Source organism: Benincasa hispida, chromosome 7 (genome assembly GCF_009727055.1).
Source record: "Benincasa hispida cultivar B227 chromosome 7, ASM972705v1, whole genome shotgun sequence".
NCBI classification, from domain to species: Eukaryota; Viridiplantae; Streptophyta; class Magnoliopsida; order Cucurbitales; family Cucurbitaceae; genus Benincasa; species Benincasa hispida.
The window spans coordinates 45,179,086-45,197,713 of record NC_052355.1 but is presented as its reverse complement, the minus strand read 5'-3'; the positions used below and the strand labels follow the sequence as shown (position 1 = coordinate 45,197,713).

At 28.6% G+C, this 18,628-nt stretch overlaps 3 protein-coding genes across 4 annotated transcripts; 1 reads left to right on the top strand and 2 right to left on the bottom strand.

Moving 5' to 3' along the window:
- Nucleotides 1-1,128: 1,128 nt before the first annotated feature.
- On the top strand, nucleotides 1,129-1,935 carry LOC120081124. Its single transcript, XM_039035799.1, has one exon. It carries the CDS (start codon nucleotides 1,207-1,209, stop codon nucleotides 1,696-1,698), a length of 492 nt encoding a protein of 163 aa, XP_038891727.1. The 5' UTR covers nucleotides 1,129-1,206; the 3' UTR covers nucleotides 1,699-1,935.
- Nucleotides 1,936-10,023: 8,088 nt separating this feature from the next.
- Nucleotides 10,024-12,510, bottom strand: LOC120082064. 2 transcript variants are annotated; one of them, XM_039037285.1, is made up of 3 exons: nucleotides 12,239-12,510; nucleotides 11,226-12,122; nucleotides 10,024-10,476 (listed from the first exon to the last, which is right to left on the bottom strand). In XM_039037285.1, the coding sequence occupies exons 2-3, from the start codon at nucleotides 12,087-12,089 to the stop codon at nucleotides 10,345-10,347; spliced, it is 996 nt and encodes a 331-aa protein (XP_038893213.1). In that variant the 5' UTR covers nucleotides 12,090-12,122; nucleotides 12,239-12,510; the 3' UTR covers nucleotides 10,024-10,344. The 2 variants fall into 2 exon arrangements, with proteins under 2 accessions (XP_038893213.1, XP_038893214.1); XM_039037286.1 differs by having other exon boundaries at nucleotides 12,243-12,510.
- Nucleotides 12,511-14,587: 2,077 nt separating this feature from the next.
- On the bottom strand, nucleotides 14,588-16,680 carry LOC120082218 (40S ribosomal protein S9-2). Its single transcript, XM_039037497.1, has 3 exons — nucleotides 16,524-16,680; nucleotides 15,735-16,116; nucleotides 14,588-15,080 (listed from the first exon to the last, which is right to left on the bottom strand). The coding sequence occupies exons 1-3, from the start codon at nucleotides 16,549-16,551 to the stop codon at nucleotides 14,897-14,899; spliced, it is 594 nt and encodes a 197-aa protein (XP_038893425.1). The 5' UTR covers nucleotides 16,552-16,680; the 3' UTR covers nucleotides 14,588-14,896.
- Between the last annotated feature and the right edge of the window lie 1,948 nt (nucleotides 16,681-18,628).

Here is an 18,628-nt window from a genome sequence, read left to right as displayed (position 1 = left end):
AAAAATTGTTTAAAAAATATTTATTTGAAATTAGGTGTAAGAAAACAATTGAGTCAGTCCAACTGCAACAATGCCACAGCAAAAAGAGCCAACAACTCACGAGGCGCCCAATAACCTATATTAATTCATTCAAAAAATATATATCTTTTTTATTCTTAAAATTTAAAATATTATACATTTGGGTTCCATTTTATAATAATTTCGTTTTTATTTTTAGTTTTTAAAAATTAAATCTATTTCCTTACTTTTCTTTAAAATATTCGAAATTTTAAAATAAAAATAAGTGTTTAAAAACTTTTTTTTAGTTTAGAATTTGTCTTGATTTTAAAAATTAAGGATAAAAAGTAAATAAATTTAGGGATGGAAAGGGTGCTTGTAGGCCTAATTTTAAAGAAATAAAAACTAAAAATCAAATGGTTACCAAACGAGACATTTGTTTTTAAATATTGAGTTTATTTCAATTTAATTTCTCATAATGTTACAATTTTGTACTTGATATTTAAGTTCGATTTCAATTTGATTTCTAAGTTCAAGATTTATACTTTTAACTTTGCTTCTTTATTAAATGTTCATGTTCAGTAATCAATATCAATATTTATTAAATAATTTTAAATAATCACAATGTTAAATTGAATTTGATTTCAATAGTGATAATAAAAATAGTAAAACCTAATTAATTATAACCCTTTTATTTTTAAAAAAATAATTAATAGACACAAAAAAGTAAATTTTTAGTGAAAAATTAAAGTTAAAAGTGTAAATCTTGAAATCTGTAGTCAAATTAATATAAAATTCAAATATCAAAGATAAAATTATATTATTTTGAAACTTAGAAGTTAAATTAAAATTAAACTCAAAACTTAAAAATTAAAAAGTTTACTATTTTGGAGGTTATGGAAAAAAAGCTATTATTTTCTTAATTAATTAATTTCCAAGTAAATATTGCCTTTTCTTTTTAAAGTTAATAATTAAAAAAATAATAATTCGGCATCTTACTTCTGTTTGCCATAATGACTTTGAAATGCATTAAAATATCTGGGTTTATTTTATTTTATTTTTGTAATTAATTTCCACTAAAAATTTTGACCTTAAATTCTTTCTCTTGACGTCTGAGTTGTGCGTCTATTTAACCCTCCTCATCCTCTGTTCTCTCTCCTCATCTTTCTTTCGTGAGTTCATATCCTCTGTTTCAGAAAAAAAAAAAAAATGGCATCAAAACGCCAGAGGAACGAAGGAGAAACAGAGGAACTAAGGGATGGGGAAGAGCTAAAACGCCAAAAGTCATACAACCAAATCCTCTCCCTTTTAGAAGAAGAAGAAGAGGAAGAAATTGAAGATTTATCCTCAATCATCACCACACTCCAACAAGAAATCTCTTCTCCAATAATCCAAACAGAGGCAGATGTTGGAATTGCAGACTCTGTTTCTCTACAAGATTACTCTTCTTCTTCTTCTTCTTCTTCCTCTGTAGCTAATTCCCCTAAATGTATGAACAAAGAGGAATTAGAAGAAGAGGGTGAAAGAGAGAAGGTTATGAGACACCTTCTGGAAGCTTCGGATGATGAACTTGGGATTCCAAATGGGGAATTTTCGGTGGGTGAAGGAGTGGATGGAGTGGCTTTAAGTGATGCGTTATGGGAGTTGGAAGATGAGGCTGCTAATTACTACACCTTGTTTCAATCCCAGCTTTTTATGTAGTCTTCTTCTTCTTCTTTCTTTTTTTTTTTTAATTAATTATGGAACCATATTGTAGGAGTAAATTCAATGTTAGAAGAACAATTCAAAAAAATGGGGGAAAAAACAGGGGATTATTATATTGATTGGAAGAAGACTTGAAGCTCATCATCTCTGATCTAAAGAAATGGGAAGAGTACTCTGAATTTCAATCATTTTAGAATGAAATGAACAGTTCAACATCTCTTTCTTTTCTTTCAATTACTTTCTTTTTCTTTCAAAGAAATAAGCTTCTGCTTTGTGAGGGTTTATGTTTACATCCCAAACCACCGGCCGTCAACAAAAAAAAAAAAAAAAAAAAAAAAAACGTAGGGATATTTGGGACAATGAGTTAGATATTATAATCTTAAATTATTATAGTTGAGTTATGATAGTTTTCGTTTGAGGTGTAGATTATTTTAGTTTAGATTATAATAGTATGCGCTTGAGGTGTAAACTATTTTAGTTTGAGAAGAAAATAATAACGATAGAAAATAATAAATATTATAGTAAATAGAGGTTTTGAAATAGTATTGGCAGTAACTAATTAGAAGTTTTGAAATAATTATTATATAGCAAGAAGTGGTTATTATATTTTGATGATAACTCTTGCACCAAACGTCCTAATAAACTTTTTCGGCTTTTCCAATGGTTACCTATCTTTTTCAACTCATTTTAATTACAAACAAAAATATTTAAAATATTAAGTGTAGTTGAATAATGGGGCGATGCACCCAATTTTCCTTTTTTTAAAAAAAAAAGAAAAAAAAATATTCTTACTTTTGGTCTATGATGGATGAGATCTATCAAAATGAAAGGAAAATTTTAGGTCAAGTCTTCATTTTATTCTCTTAATTTGAACTTTTGCTAAAGATATTAAGTTTTAGTCTTTCCACTTTGAAAATGTGTCTAATATACTACAAGTTAAATACTCGTAGTCTTGAACTAACGAGATTGGAGGTTTCCATTCTCTCCCCTTATTGTCAAAAAAAATAAAAAATAAAAATAAAAAAAATAAACCTACCCCGAATTTAATAATAATAAAAAAAAGTTTTCCACCATGGCTATCTACTTTTCTTTTCTTTTTAATACAATAGGATAGTGAGAAGAATCAATCACAAGCTTTTGATCTCCAAACACAAATCAAATATCAGTTGAATTTATGTTCGTTTCGATCACGATTTATATCTACTTAAACATTTATCTATCAAACAATTGATAAGAATTAAACCTAACTAAATTGGTTATATTATATAATTTTAAGGACTAGTTGCATAAATAGAATTCAAGCCCAAAATAATTATAATATATAGTACAAATGGTAAAAATAATTGCATATATATAACAAAAAAATGGTTAAAAGAATAAAAAGCTACATGCCTAACCACCATTTTGCCCGCTTCTTCCCAATTTTCTCAAATTGAAAGCTACCATTGATAGCAGCTATCGATGATAGCGACTGATAGCTGCTACTGCTGATAGTTGCTATCAATGATAACTTTCAATTTGAGAATATTTATATAATCTTGAAATATTAGCTTTTAATTTGCTATCAGTTATTAATGACTATCATTGAAACACTTTCATCAATTGGAATCAATCTTGAAATATTAATAGTTAAGGCTATAAGTGGATGTAGTTATCAACATTGAAAAAAAACTAACAACTTTGAAAGATTGAGTTATACCAATGATGGAAAACTATTAGTCGATATTAGTGATAGTCACGATAGAAGATTATCAGTCAAAACCAACCCTTCTTCGTTTGATTTTGTAAACAAATACTACTGTATACAAATACATAAATATTTCAATTTGTGTCATTCATTTTTGGGCCATCTATGCCATTTTTTCAAGTTTATTTTCTGATAGACATCATACTCTTTTAAAGTCTTACAAAAAAGAAAAAAAAACTATTGGCTTGTTGATATTGTTCACATTTCTCATTTTTTTGATAAATAAACTTTTTATAAATATTCTCGTTTCTTATTTCAAATTTTTAAGATGGATAAAAGTAGTGTTTTTAGTTATTTATTTATTATTTTTTGTGGGACTTCCAATTGATTATTTGAAATGAAAATTTCAGTTGTATTAAAATTTTCCTGTATTAAAGATATTTCTATTCCAAAGGAGAAAAAAAAATCTATCTCGTTATAGTTATTTGATAACTATTTGATTTTACGATAGTTTTTATATGTGTTTCAAAGAAATATTTGAAGTATACACAAATATTAATAAAAACAAAATTTTAAACACTACTTTATATCGGTATATAACGTTCAATTAAAATTAAAATGGAGATTTTCAAAAATAAAAAAAATAAGACCTAAAATATGTAAAATTTTAATTTTTTTTTTTTTTTTTTTTTTTTTTTATAGAAATTGGTAGAAGTCTATCGTTGAAAATTTTTCATATTAGAATAATAATTTACCAATTTTATTTTCTTTAGAAAAATAATATTGAATTGATCCATCAACCTTTCAAAATTAAGAAAAAGACTTTGAAATCGAATTTTACATTTGAATATAAATGACCAAATCATCACTAAAAAATGAGGAAACCCAACCGAAAACGAACGGAAAATGACTACACCACCCAATTCAAACAAGTTGAAAGATTTTTTTTTAAAAAAAAACAAGAGAAACATTGAAATGATGTAGAACCAAATCAACCAATACTAATTGAGTCTTGATATTGATTGTTTTAATTATTTATTTGTTTATTTATTGTGGCTTGAATCTTCTAAAGTCTTAGACCCTTAATCTAGAGATGAAAACAACGTAATAAATATTTAAAAATCAAATAGTTACCTAAATTGAACCTTAATTTATGAATTTAAAAAGTTTACATTTATTATTTGATGTCCAAAATCTAAATCTTGATATTCTCGTTGTTGTATTATTAAAAAAAAAAAAAAAAAAAAAAAAAACTAATATTCTCAGTAAAGATTATGTAACATAAGTATAAATAAGTATAATAGTAATATAGAGAATTTACATTACACAGAAAAGGTTAATCATTAAAAAAAATACAATTAAAAAACAATTTGGTGTAGTCAAAAGTCAATTCCATTATATTCGAGTGCTTTTGAAGCCATCTTTCTGTCGATAAAGGTAAAAATGCAATGAGTCAATTATTTATTTTCTTTTCTTTTTTTATTACATATTGATATTATACAATTATCACTTTCTATTAATGAATTATTGTGGAAATAAATTACTAATCCATTTTCAGACACCTTAAATCATTGCAGCTTTTAATGGTCTTATTGGTTGGTCACTGCTCAGAATACTACTACCGCAAAATTTCGTCATACCAGAAAATTTGAAACTCGTAAAAAATACGAGAAAATTCATAGTTTCAAGGGACGTTTGTTTCACAAATTTTCTCATGTTATTTCATACAGATATTTAATATATTTATTTGTTTCACATTGTTAATCCATGAAACTTCAAAACCTATATCGTGAGTGTTTTTAATACCTTATAAAAATATGAGATTTTTATATCTAAGAGATTACTAGTAAAAATATAATTTATTTATTTAATAAATTAATATCAATTACTTAATTTTAATTAATTATTAAATATAAATATATTAATTAGACTTAATAAATTTCAATTAATATTTTATGATTAATGTTTTAGGCTATCTTAACCAGATGATTAACAATATTCTTATTAATTTATAATAATTTAATTATTTTTAGTAATTAATTTAAATTAATTAATTATGTTGGATAAAGGTTTAATATAAAAGTATTCATTTATTTTTATTTTTATTCATTAAATAATGCTAAATTTATTTGATGACAATAATTGATTTTTTATATTCAATTAAGTTATTATTTAATTTTGGTTTCCATATACAAATTTGGTAAATTGAACACGTATTTAACTTCCAAATATTGATTATCATACATATCTAAATACAGATATTAATTATCCCAGATATTCAAATCTCAAGTATTTAATATCTATACCCATAAAAAAATGTCTGCGATTTAAACGGGTCCTAAAAGATAAGTACACTACCATACTTTCTTTATAAGTTTCTTCGTTTTATTATCCACGTTCCACTAATATTTTCGAAAGCCAAATCAAAATTTGAAAATCTAAAAAAAAAAAAAGATAGTTTTCAAAAATTTATATTTAATTTTAGAATTTGATTAAAAATTTAAATACTTATTCAAGAAATATGAAATTTACGAGAAAGTAAGTATAATTAATTTTGAAAACTAAAATAAAAACAGTAGTTTTAAAAAATTATTTACTTTTAGAATTTAACTAAAAATTTAAATATTTTTTAAGAAAGGTAAAATTCATAATATGAATTATGAAATTTAAGAAAAAATAAATATAATTTCAAAAACAAGAAATAAAAAACAAAATCGTTAACAAATAAAACTTTTGATCTCACAAAATTGTTTTTGTTTTTTTATAATTGACTAGAAGTCAAGTATTTCTTTGACGAAAGGTAAACCTCATATAATTAGAAAATTAAAGGATGCAACAATATATAAATTTCAAAAAATTAAAACTTAAGAAACGAAACGCTTCAATTGTTTAATCCTTTCTTTCATCCAGTCTTTAAGCTAATCTTCTTACCTAACTTGATATAGAATAATAGGTAGAATATTGCATGTGTATCTAAAAAATAAATGAATAATTAATATGGTATTATATGGAAAACCATATATCTTTCATAGCATCTTCTATAGTGCAAATGAAAAATTCTAAAAATGAAAGTTTGTTAATTGTACTGAAAATAAACCAATATATTTATAAATATAGTAAAATTTTACTATATATCTACGATAGACTACTATCTATGTCTATGTACATCATGATAGATTCAGATGGTAGTTTATCGCGGTCTATCGCAAAGTCGACTGTAATATTTTATTATCATTTGAAAATATTCTCAATATTTTTTCATTCAAAATTTTTTTCCAAATTAATAAGTTGATTTTTCTCATCAATATCATGTCTAGGGAGTTGATTGCGTTTAAAATTGAATAATAAAATAGAATTATTATATAAATATTATTTTTACTTTTCACTTTATTTATTTACCATTGTAATTCTACTACTATTATGAATAAATAAGAAAAATACTTGGCACGATGCAAAATTTTCATTTAATATATATACATATATAATTAGATGAGTTGCATAAAGATAAATATAGTCTAAGTTATACTCAAATTTCACTCTATGAATAAAGTGGTCCCCACTCTAATTGTGGTGGAGAACATTATTTTTTCTTTGAGTTAAAGAGGTCAAGATATTTATAATTTTTCATACAATTGAAAATTCAAACCTACACATCTTGTTGTAATAATTTTTTTTTTTAATGAATGAAATAATAATGTTAAAAAAATCAATTATTGGTCATGTTCAAAAAAAAAAAAAAAAAAATTGGTCGAGAAAATATCATAGGCATTTATAATATCCTCCACAATAAAATTGATGTATTTATTTGTTAATTGATTTCCTTTAGTATTCAAGTGGTTGCGAACAAAAGTTACTAATTTTCCATTTGAAATGATTAAAATAGGACAACGAATGACATTGCCTCCCAATCTAAAGCCTTGTGCCACCAAATTTATCGTCTAATTTTGTAAGGATTGTTGCAGGGATTTGTTTAGATTAATGTCAGGGGATCAAATTTTTAGCAAGGAATAAAGTTAATTTCAATCAAATATAATATTTTTTTCCCTAAAAAATTTTCGATGAAATTTCCATTTAAAGAACAATTTCTAATCAAAACTAATAGTATTTCATAAGCAAAAGATATATAATTAAAATGTTCAACAATAATTTTTATACTTTTAAATTATAATCTACACCATAATATTCAAAATGTGTATCAAAATAGGATTGAGACAGGGAGTTGATCCTCATCCCGTTACTCTCGTTTAGCCAACAAGTAGAAAATTTTAGTCAAGATTTTAAAACAATTTGAATATTAAAAAGAAAGAAAAAAAAAATGAACAAACTGTTTTCAAAACCAAAATTTTGAATAAATATTCATTAAATACAAAAAATGGAAAATTTTCAATTTTGACCCTAACTTTGTTGCATCAACTTGAATCTCAAACTTTTATATTCATCCACGTGAATCCTAAATGTCAAAAATTATTGTCATTTTTACCATCGGTTTAGTTTCCACTACTTTTTCTACTAATTAAATAAGAAAGTTCATACTCATTGATTAAATTCAATCAACATTTTGACTCTAATACCATTTTTTCTAAAATTTTATAAATTTCACATTGTGTTTTAATTCATTGAATGTTAAAAGAGAGTATTTTGTTTCAAGATATTAGAAGAAAAACTTATTAGTAGAAACAACAATTATTATATTAACACTAGAATATTTATCTTTGTTTGAGGTGTAATTCAACCAAATTAAAAATTTATGGTTAAAATTGATAAAAACTTCACAAGTTCAGAATCTAAAATTGATTTTTTCCCAAGAAAAATTAGTATTATTTAATATATAGTAATTTTTTATATGTCGGATGAGAAAATCAAACCTCTAGCTTTGAAATTAATTATACAAACACCTGACTTATAAATTTCTAACTTTGGGAGAAACCCGACACCAAAAACCGACCAGAAAAAGTGTGCGAAATCCTACTGACAGTCGGTCAGTTTTGTCAATTTTTTTTGCCAAGCAAAGTCAAAGTAAATAAAAATGAAAGATAGATATGAAGTATTATGGTTAGGTTAACATAATTTGCAATTTTTTTTAAAATTTATATCATCCATTTTTTTATGAAAAAAAAATATTTCAATCATGTAATGAGCTTGAAATTTAGGTAAAAAGGGATAACAACACAAGACCTTAATAAATGCCCTAAATTTCGTTTTTGTCCAGCTTTACTATTATTTTTAAAAAAATGTCCAAGTGGCTTCTTATTTACACAAAAATTAGGGTCTAATTACCTTTTTATCCTCAGCCTATAATTAATTATACATATTTTAAAAAGAAAACTCAAAAGTTCCCTGGACTCACGTGCAAGATTTTTTTCAACCAATTTTTTTTCAAAATTCCCACTTATCATCTCTATCTCTCATTCTCTCCATCTTCCCAACAAATTTTGATGGTTAGGATTTTTGATTACTTAAATGAATGTGATATAAATGAAATTTATGATATATATTGTGATTTATGTCGAACAATAAGCCAATATGAGATTTATATATTGTGGTATATCTTATATATTCGTTTATACTGATTTATGTTGAGCATTGGATTAATCTCTTATTTATAAATTGTAGAATTTTTTATATATTGGTTAAAATATTTTCAAATACCTAACAAAATGTTTTAAGATATATTTAAAATAACCATGAATCCGTCATAAAAACCAATAAGTTGATAGGTAAAACCAACGTAAATAGAAAATAAAATTTTATTAAATGCATTTTCTCTTCTGGATTAACCAAAACAATAAAATCTCAACAAATAAATGCATTTTCTCTCTTCAATATCAAGAGTTCTTTGTAAATATGAAAAATTTCTCCTAATGCCACATTCTCTCTCAAATTAGACAAAATAATAAAATCTTAATAAATAAATGCATCTTCTCTCTCCAATATCAAGGGTTCTTCGTAAATATGAAAAATTTATCTCCGTGCCACATTCTCTCTCCAATCGCTCACCACATTCAAATGTATTCTAGCCCAAAAAATCTTATATACGAAAATATAAAAAAGTTAGGACTATTTATGAAAATAAATTTTGAAAAGGGATTAAATTTATAATATTCTCGAAAGAAAATAATAAATTAATATTAAGGCAATAGATTGGACTTAGATTGATGATAGTGGACTTACTTTTATACTTATCTTTTAGAAAAAAAAATTAAAAAAATAATATTTCTATACAACGATCGATCAATTTTCCAAATTTTTTATATGAAAACTGAAAACCAACCAATTCCTACCTTAATTCAGTCGGTTTCAATCAGTCAGATCGATTTTCGACACCTTTATGTTCATTTTAATGTCAATTGAGTTATACACATTTAGACATTACATTAAAATTTAATTAAAAGTAATATTGATGATTGATTAATTGAATTAAATCACTAAAAACATTCAGTACTATAATTAGAATATTAAAAATTAATAATAGAATTTTATAGTAAATAGTTAAAATAATATAAAATAATAATGGTAAATGTGTTCAATGAAATTTAACAATTCAAAATAAAATGTATTTAAACTAGTAATGATTAATGATATTAATTAGTTCATTAATTATGCTAACCTTTTATTGTACATCTTCTCCTAGAAGGTACTAGAAAATATGTCCGATGAGTTTGAAATTTTCATGGATAGTAATATCATGAAAAATACAGAGTCGAAAAACGAAACAAAACAAACCCTCACTCAAAAGAAGAGTGGGCGTGGGATTTTTTTTTTTTTTTTTTTTTTTTTTTTTATCAAGAAAAGACATATGAATTTACTTGACACACAGCTGATGCAGAAGTATCCTGCATTGCTACAGAAATTCGGTTGGAACCTGTAGAATAATACTACATCCTTTATGTATATACATAGAAAGAGAATAAACACTACTGCTCTAACTTTGTCAGCATCAGTTGTGGGAAGAATCCTCAACTCAAGCTCATTGCAGGCCATGGGTTTATCCCGGCGGCAGGGAGAGCGGGTCGAACAATTGGAACACGTTTCACAACTGAAAAGGCTTCGTTAAGACGAGCAGCTTGACTCATTAATGGAGATCCCTTCTGCAAGTAGTAATTATCTCAGGAGGTCAATAAATATCATCTAAACTTCAAAGATATGTATATATATATATATATAAAAGAAAAACAGAAACAAAATGGAAACCCCAAGAGAGTACTCAACAAAAGAGCACTTGAACAAATGGAGAAGCTAATATCTCCCTCAAAACTAAGCTACACTAAAAAGTTCTTTATATATATATATATATAATAAAATAATAAAATAAAACAACAACAACAAAAAAAAAAAACAAACAAACAAACAATCAAACCAACCAACCAATATTACAGCATAGCGTGATAATCTTGATTAATATTTTAGCACATCAATGAACGGAGATGACACCGACAGTTTGATGCCCGACCACCGAGCCTGTCAACCCAAACAACTAAATCCCACCACTCAGCACTAACAACGAGCCTGGGAGACGTTCTATTAAGCTTGATTCACATATCACATTATAGAGAAAAATACTGGATTTTCACCCAAATTGTTAAGATACCAAGTAAGGGAACCACAAATATGCAACACAATAAACCCAACACCTACAACTTCCAGAATTTCTTCACATTGTGTAGCAATTTATTACTAAACCCAACACTCAAATGGTTATTATGAGAAAAGTGCAGTACCATACCATAAAGAACAAAAACAATATCATCAGGCAAAAGAGAATAAACAAATTCAAACAAAGAGTGTCAAAAGTTCAGCATCTCTTTCTCTTTGCCTTATGTATTCTTACGGAATTTACCTTCTCATCCAAGATAACCTTCAAATGTAAGCTCTGGCTCTTCCTCTTCAATTTGTAGAGCTTCCTTCCTAGAATAATGAAACCCATCAAAGCAGCCACTACAGAGTATGACCAGACAGGGCTTGCCTTGAACAAGCAGTACTTCAAGACCTCAAATGGAACCTTCCACCAAATTACTTTCCTCTTATCTCCAACCTTACTGCCAGATTCTGCATTGACTTTTGTTTCTTCAACTTGGAGATTCTTGTCCTCCTCCAACTGCTCTTTCCTTTTTTCCAACTTCACTACTTTTAGGCCACTTTGATCAATATCCCCACTAGACTCAGACCACAAATTGCTCCCATCCTTACTTTGAGATTGAATTTCATCAATTTCTTCAAAAGCTAATTCAATATTGGGATCAGAGCCATTGATTTTGCTCTCATGGGACTCTAAACTTTCCAACTTCTGAATCCTACCACTCAATTCGTCATCACCTTGCAGAAATTCTGCGATTCTGGACTCAGTTTTCGAATTGGGTTCGTTAAATTTATGCTCATCGGACTTATCACTACCAGAATCAGACCATATTTTCCCCGAATTTACCCGATCATATCTATTTTCCGAACTCGGATCAATCCAACTAGGATTATCCGATTCGACTGAACCCTCCTCTTCGATAAGATCACACTCAGGTACAGTTTTCCCTCGCCGTCCCTGATTATCAAGAGAGAAATAGTCGGATTTGATTAGGGAATTGGAATCGGACTGACCTTCAAATCCCCCAAAATGGGTAAACTCGGCCGGAGTTGGGGAAGTTTCGGGGTTCGAATCATGGAGCAGCACTTCCCAATCCTGAAACTCAGCTCCCACTGATCCTTCCATGGCGGCCAGCACCGAAGTTCCTCAACCCACAAACTGAAACGAAAAAGGAAAAAGCACAAGAAACAGCTTATACTCCAACCAGCGAAAACACAAAAAGAGTAAAGACCCCAACAGAAATGGAAGGGAAAGTAGTAAAAAGAAGATCCAACCCACTGAGAATTTAAGAAAACCGATGAACCCCCGAAGGTAATCTGACCCAACAAACCGGGATGTTCGAATTCGACTAGAGAGTATCAAAAGGCAGAGGCGCAGGGGAAGCAATGTGGAGGTGAGAACAGGGGATTAGGGTAGGGTTTGACACACAGGCAAATTGAAGCTGGTGGACAAAAAGACAAAGGAAAGAAAATGGAAGATTGGTTCGGGTTTGGATGAACTCGCCGCCAGTGTCTATGTATTCTAAAACACCCAATTCTTACGTCACCTATATTTCCTATTATTGGAGACTTTTTGAGTTTTAAGGAGGAAAACAGAAATGGTTCTCTTTTCGCATATCAAACATTTTTCTCATTCATTTTTGAAGAGTTCAAATTTCTCACTCATGATTGTTTTGGTTGAATTATGAATTTGGGGGACCTAACTTGAATTTTATCTTTATATTGTTTTAAACGTTTTAATTTGGTTTGTATTGTTAAACCTACGTGTTTGACTTTAGTCAATGTTCTTAAAAGAAGTCCAGCGTTTCTTACCAACCAAAACCTACCTTAAAAAAAAAAAAAATTAAATAATAATAATAATAAGAGGGTTACAGAAAAGTCTAACAAGTTTAAATTAACAATATTTAGATCTGATTGATAACGTTCTCGTTTCTCGTTTCCTATTTTTTGTTTCTTTTTACTGAATAATATGTTTGATAACTATTACTATTTCTTTCAAAAAAAATAGAAACAAAATTTTTTTTTGATGACTATTTCTTATTTCTTGTTTTTTTCAGTTTATTTTTAACAATATAATATAAAAGGAAAATATATGTCGTACATTAAATATAGAAAAGATATCATCAAAAGTTTATGTATCTAGTACAAGTAATTTCCTAAGAAAACTAAATGCAATAACAAATTGTATCATATTCTTCATATGTTACTCACATTTGATAGACATTGTCATCTCTAACTCGAGTTATTAGTCTTACATGATGTCAAGTTATATCCAACTTAATTATATTATTATGTAAATGTCATCGTTGTAAAATATTAAAATTAAACTAAACGAATGTCTTAGTCGACAAAATTTTAATATATTACAAAAGTCTACTCAATTTTAAATATATTAAAATATTAGAATTAAAATAATATATAAACGTGTATATTACAAAATTTGATAATCAAAAGTTGAAATATATATATATATATAAAATTAGTAACATAATGAAAATTAAAATAATTGTAGAATTTTAAAATTCAAAATAAAAATATCTATCTTAGGACTTGAATACACAATCAAGAAGTGGAAGGAAATTGTAGACATTCAAAACTACTCAGGTCAAATATGCATTTTGTTAAAGAAAAAAAAATTAATATAATACGAAAATGGAATAAGGTGTAGTTTCTCAAAATTTATCATTTTTTATAAACATTTTTCAAATCTTAAAAACAAGATACGAAAACGATTACTAAACAAGTCCGTTTCTTAAAAAATGAGAATAAGAAATAACTAACAAAAAATAAGAACCAGAAATAGCAAACAGAAAATGAAAATGTTATGAAACAAAATGAGCATGTGGGTTAAGAACCATTAAAAGGCCACAAGAATTACTCTCTTAAGTAATTAAAATTTACTTTTCATCATCTCAGAAAGCGTGCGCAAAGGATTTGATTTTTTCTTTTTTCTTTTTTTATAAAAAAACATTTGTTGTTCTTAAAAGTTACCAAACAGTTCAAAAACTACAAAATTAGCTAAAAATTATTCGATCTATAATGGTCTATGAACAAGTAATAAATTAAAAATCTTAAGAAAAATATCAATTTATAACTATACAAATCTATCGATTTAAATCTGCAACTTTGGTCGGTGCATCAATATTAGGATATAAACGATAACTAAAATATCATCAGCACGTACATCGACTTACAGCTCCAGAATCATCTTTTCAATACAATATGGATCATACATTAGATTTCGTTTCTCAACAGACCTAAAATGATCATTTATCAATTATTTCATTTCCCGCTTAAAACTTAGTAACAGTATAAATATGATCTGAATTAATGGTAGAGTAAGACAAATCCACATAACTTCCCTAAACTTTGTTAGTCTTTTATTATATTTTTCTTAATGAGAAATAAACTTGGCTAGTCAAAGCATCCATTTAAGTGCAAATCCCTCAAAAACATTTTACGAACCTTAAATTCATCAATTTACAAATAAACATTAGTGTTTAAATGATATTTATCCATATCTGCCGTATCTCTTGGAAAAGAAAAAAAATTTAATTTCAAGAACTCCATGTGCTGGCACTAAAACCTCGTAACGAACCAGATTCCCAATCAAGCAGCAAGATATAGAAGAAATCAACTCAATACATTCATGATGCGGAGGAGTTTTGATTAACCAAGTCCAATGATGGCAAGAAAACTATGGAAACTAAGTTCAAATAGTCCAAAATTGGAAACTAGTCCCACCACCAAAAAACAAACAAGATTTCTAAATGACAAATAATTAAAGCAAAACTTCTAAAGACGTAACATTCTCATCTATATGATGGAAAAGATTTAGCTGTAGGAAATAGGTCGTTGAGGTTAACCTCAGTTACCTTAGATCCTTGGCTAATCTTTACCGTCTCAGATGATGAGTTTTTTTTAGTCAGTAACTCAATCCTCATCTTCTTCATCCCCATCTCCACCAGCAGCCTTCTTGGCAGCTGCCTTCTGGTTCTTTCTCTTCACCCTTCCAGGGCGCCCACCTCCAAATGGACTAGTGAGAGAGAAGTCTATGTGCTTTTGAGAATCGACTCTCACCATGAAAGAAGGGATGTTAACCACTTGTCTCCCAACCCTAAAATGCACGGGACTCAAACGTTAACAAAGATGAAAACATTAACAATAAATGCTTAAGAGCCTACAGACATGTCAAGCCTGCTATCATCTTGCAAGAACTGTCCACCAACCATAAAGAATGCAAATATAGTGCAAATGCACTTAAAACAGCTAGTGAAAAAAAATACGAAGTTTAAAATTCAACATAAACATTAGTTGGATTCAATTATGCCCCGTATCATGTCCATAGTAGCTCTCCTGATGAGACATAAATTGAATATATACTTTCCACTATCCGATCATTTTTCAAACTCAACCTTATATTTTGACAATTGATTACGGAAAACACCACATATTTTGTTGCCAAATCATAAGAAAGAGGCAATATATGAAAATTCAGTTCATCATTTACCACTCACACCCTAAAAGTCTGAGCATAATTGAAACCAACAATCCACTCTATACGTAAGATATGTTGCACAACTTAAAAGCTTAAAAGATTAAACTTTTGAAATTGAAAGAGCACAAATGAAATCAACGGTATACTTTAAACGTATGGTAAATAAAATATATCTACAAAAAAATGTTGTTGATATACAGAGATCATGTATGAAAATAAAAGCCAACAATGAAGAATAATTCTTCTGAGAATAAGATAATGAAGCCACCCTACCTTATATGCCTCTGTCTGATGAGCACTCTAGCATGGTGAATAGATTTAGCCATTCCAGACTTGAATACGAGGGTTTGGAGACGACGCTCAAGGAAATTCTCGACAGTAAGAGCCAAAACATAATCGAGCTTGTTTTGACTCTCATCCAAAAGACCGTACCTGTTCATCCTCCTAAGCAAGGCCTCTCCCTCAAAAATCCTACGCGGATTCTTTTCATCAAGGGTTAAAAGCATCCTTGCATTATTACGGATTCGGCTCAATGCATATTGAACCCTCCAAAGCTCCCTTTTACAGCGAAGCCCATATTCACCGACAAGTTTAAGTTCTGCATCCAGACGTTCCTTCTCATAAGGACGTCGAGGTTTCTTGAAAGTCTTTCCATCTATAAAATGACAGATCCCACTATTCAATAATCACGGTTCTAAGAAAACATATTGTTGAACGAGCTACTATGTCATATGCTGAACTCCATAAAATGAACTGAAAACATTTGAAAGAAATGAAAACAGGAAGATCCTCCAGCATTATAAATTTAATCCTATGAATCTGAGACTCCATGATTTCTAATATGACTACCATGTAAACCTAAACAGACGTTCCTCCTTGGTTCCATCTAACCTAGCACTAACCGTGATAAATAGCAAGTCCAAAAACAACACAACCAAAAGAAAATCACAAGATAAATAGAAAGTCCAAAAACAAATGTAAATGTAAAGCGGATCTTTGGATGCGATAATAGAAAACGATGGATAGGCAGTTCCAGAAAGTAGCTGAGCTGAGAATACTTACAATTACGATAGAAGGAGACGTGCACCATGTTTGGTTCTCTGCTACGGCTTCACTCCCTGCCCTGCCGCCGCGCTCTCGATCGGAAGCCCTAAACACGAAAACAAAGAAGCGCCGAAGTGGAAGGAGGGTTCGTGGTGGATTTATATGAGTTCTTAAAAACCCTTGCCTGAAGGTTTGAGGCTGAGCCCTAGACGCAGCTCTGGATGGGGAGAGTGACGGCCCAATTAACATATGGGCTTTGCAGAAAAAGGCCCATTATGAGTCTGTTTCGGCCTTTTGACAGTGAAATCACGGGCTCTGCACTCTCTCAATAGCATTTCCGCACAAGTTTGGGACATCGCAATTTATGTATAAATATAGATCTTTTTTCGAAATTAGTAAAAAAAATTAAAAAGAGGGGTGAAATGGAGTGGATCTCACACTTGCTCGATTATCCAAAAGTATAGGTCTAAGTTTGGTCGAAGGGCAAACTTAGGGGTATAAAGACAATGTTTATGTCGTTGGTCGAATTTGCCTAATCTTCAATAATCAATCCGGTAGCCCTACACTTAAATGTGGTTTATTACATTTAAATTTAAGTTAGGCTTTGATCGTGTTTCTTGAGTCAGCTCATTGAATTAACAAATGTTCATTCTTAAATTTGATCATCACTTTTTTTTTAAATAGGTTATTCAAGAAAATATTTTGAATCTTCTATATTTTATTTATATAGTTCATTTTGTTTTTAGTAAGAGTGCAATTTTTTATTTGAAATGAACGATAATAAGTTTTCTACTATTGTTTTATTTTGTTGGACTATTAAACCCTTTTTATGACCGCTTTATATTGAAGAATACGGCAAAAAAAAAAAAAAAAACTCATTATTTTATATCATTGGAAACTTGAAGTAACTTCTAGTTTATCTCAATGTCGATTTTTTCATCCACGTATTGTTTATTATTATTATTATTAAAAAAAAAAAAACTTGAAACTTCTTCCCCGCTATCATTGCAATTGAATTTTACATAATATCACTCATAATAGTTCAAATTAAAAGAGTCGGACATGATTTGATAGGTTTCCTGACATACGGGCAACATGCACTCTCCTAGGCAAGTCCTTTTTCTTTGGCTAAATAATGGAATTCAAATAAATTTTTAGCTATATTTTTTCAATTGACCAGACGATGGGGTCGGTCCATCAAGGGTCATTTTTACTAAATTTTAGGTCTAATTTTTATTTGATTCCTAGTCAAATAATGTTTATATATGTAGTCCTTCAATTTTGACGTTTGATTTAATTTAGTCTCTAGATTTAAATGTTGCAATTTTCCTCTTGAGATTTTAATTTTGTTTCAATTTGGTCCATATGATTCAAAATTTACACTTTTAACTTCATTTTTTTCATTACAGTGTCTATTAACTAATTTAATATAATCATGAAGTGAAATTTTAGTATGATAAAAAATAGTGAAACTTAATTAATTTTAATTATTCTAAATTATTTTAAATTAATAAATAGGCATTAACATTCAAGATGTTGTGTGGGTATTTAGTAAAAAATTGATATTAAAAGTGAAATCTTGAAACCTAGGACCAAGTTGAATAAACATAGGGACCTCCTTTGTTTGGAGTAAGGCTTGTGAAGACAGTTTTCAGAATCTCAAACAGAAGTTGTTTTATGCCCTAGTTCTTATGGTACTAGATGGATCGAGAAGTTTCGTTATTTACAGTGACTCCTCCAAGAAATTGTTGGGGATGATGCCCTAAAGTCTCATGTCCTGTAGTTTGTAAACAGTTTCTACGAGCTTGTGATGTATAATATATGATATTTACTTCACTTCTTGACTTTGCACATTTGGTTGTTTTATTTGCTTTACCACAAACCAATAAACTAAAATCTTTGGTTGTCTTTATGTAACTTAAGCATGTATGTGATGACATACAAGTGGATCATGTCTTAAATGATAACCAAAATGGTCTGTAGTATATAGATATAGGAGGGAAACCTTATCCTGGTAACGCTACGGATGCGGCCCGCTTTGTGGAATAGTTACAAGTGTTGTGACTTGTCACAAATGGTCTGATCCTGATCATTCATGTAGGGGGCATGCGAGGAGGGGCGTT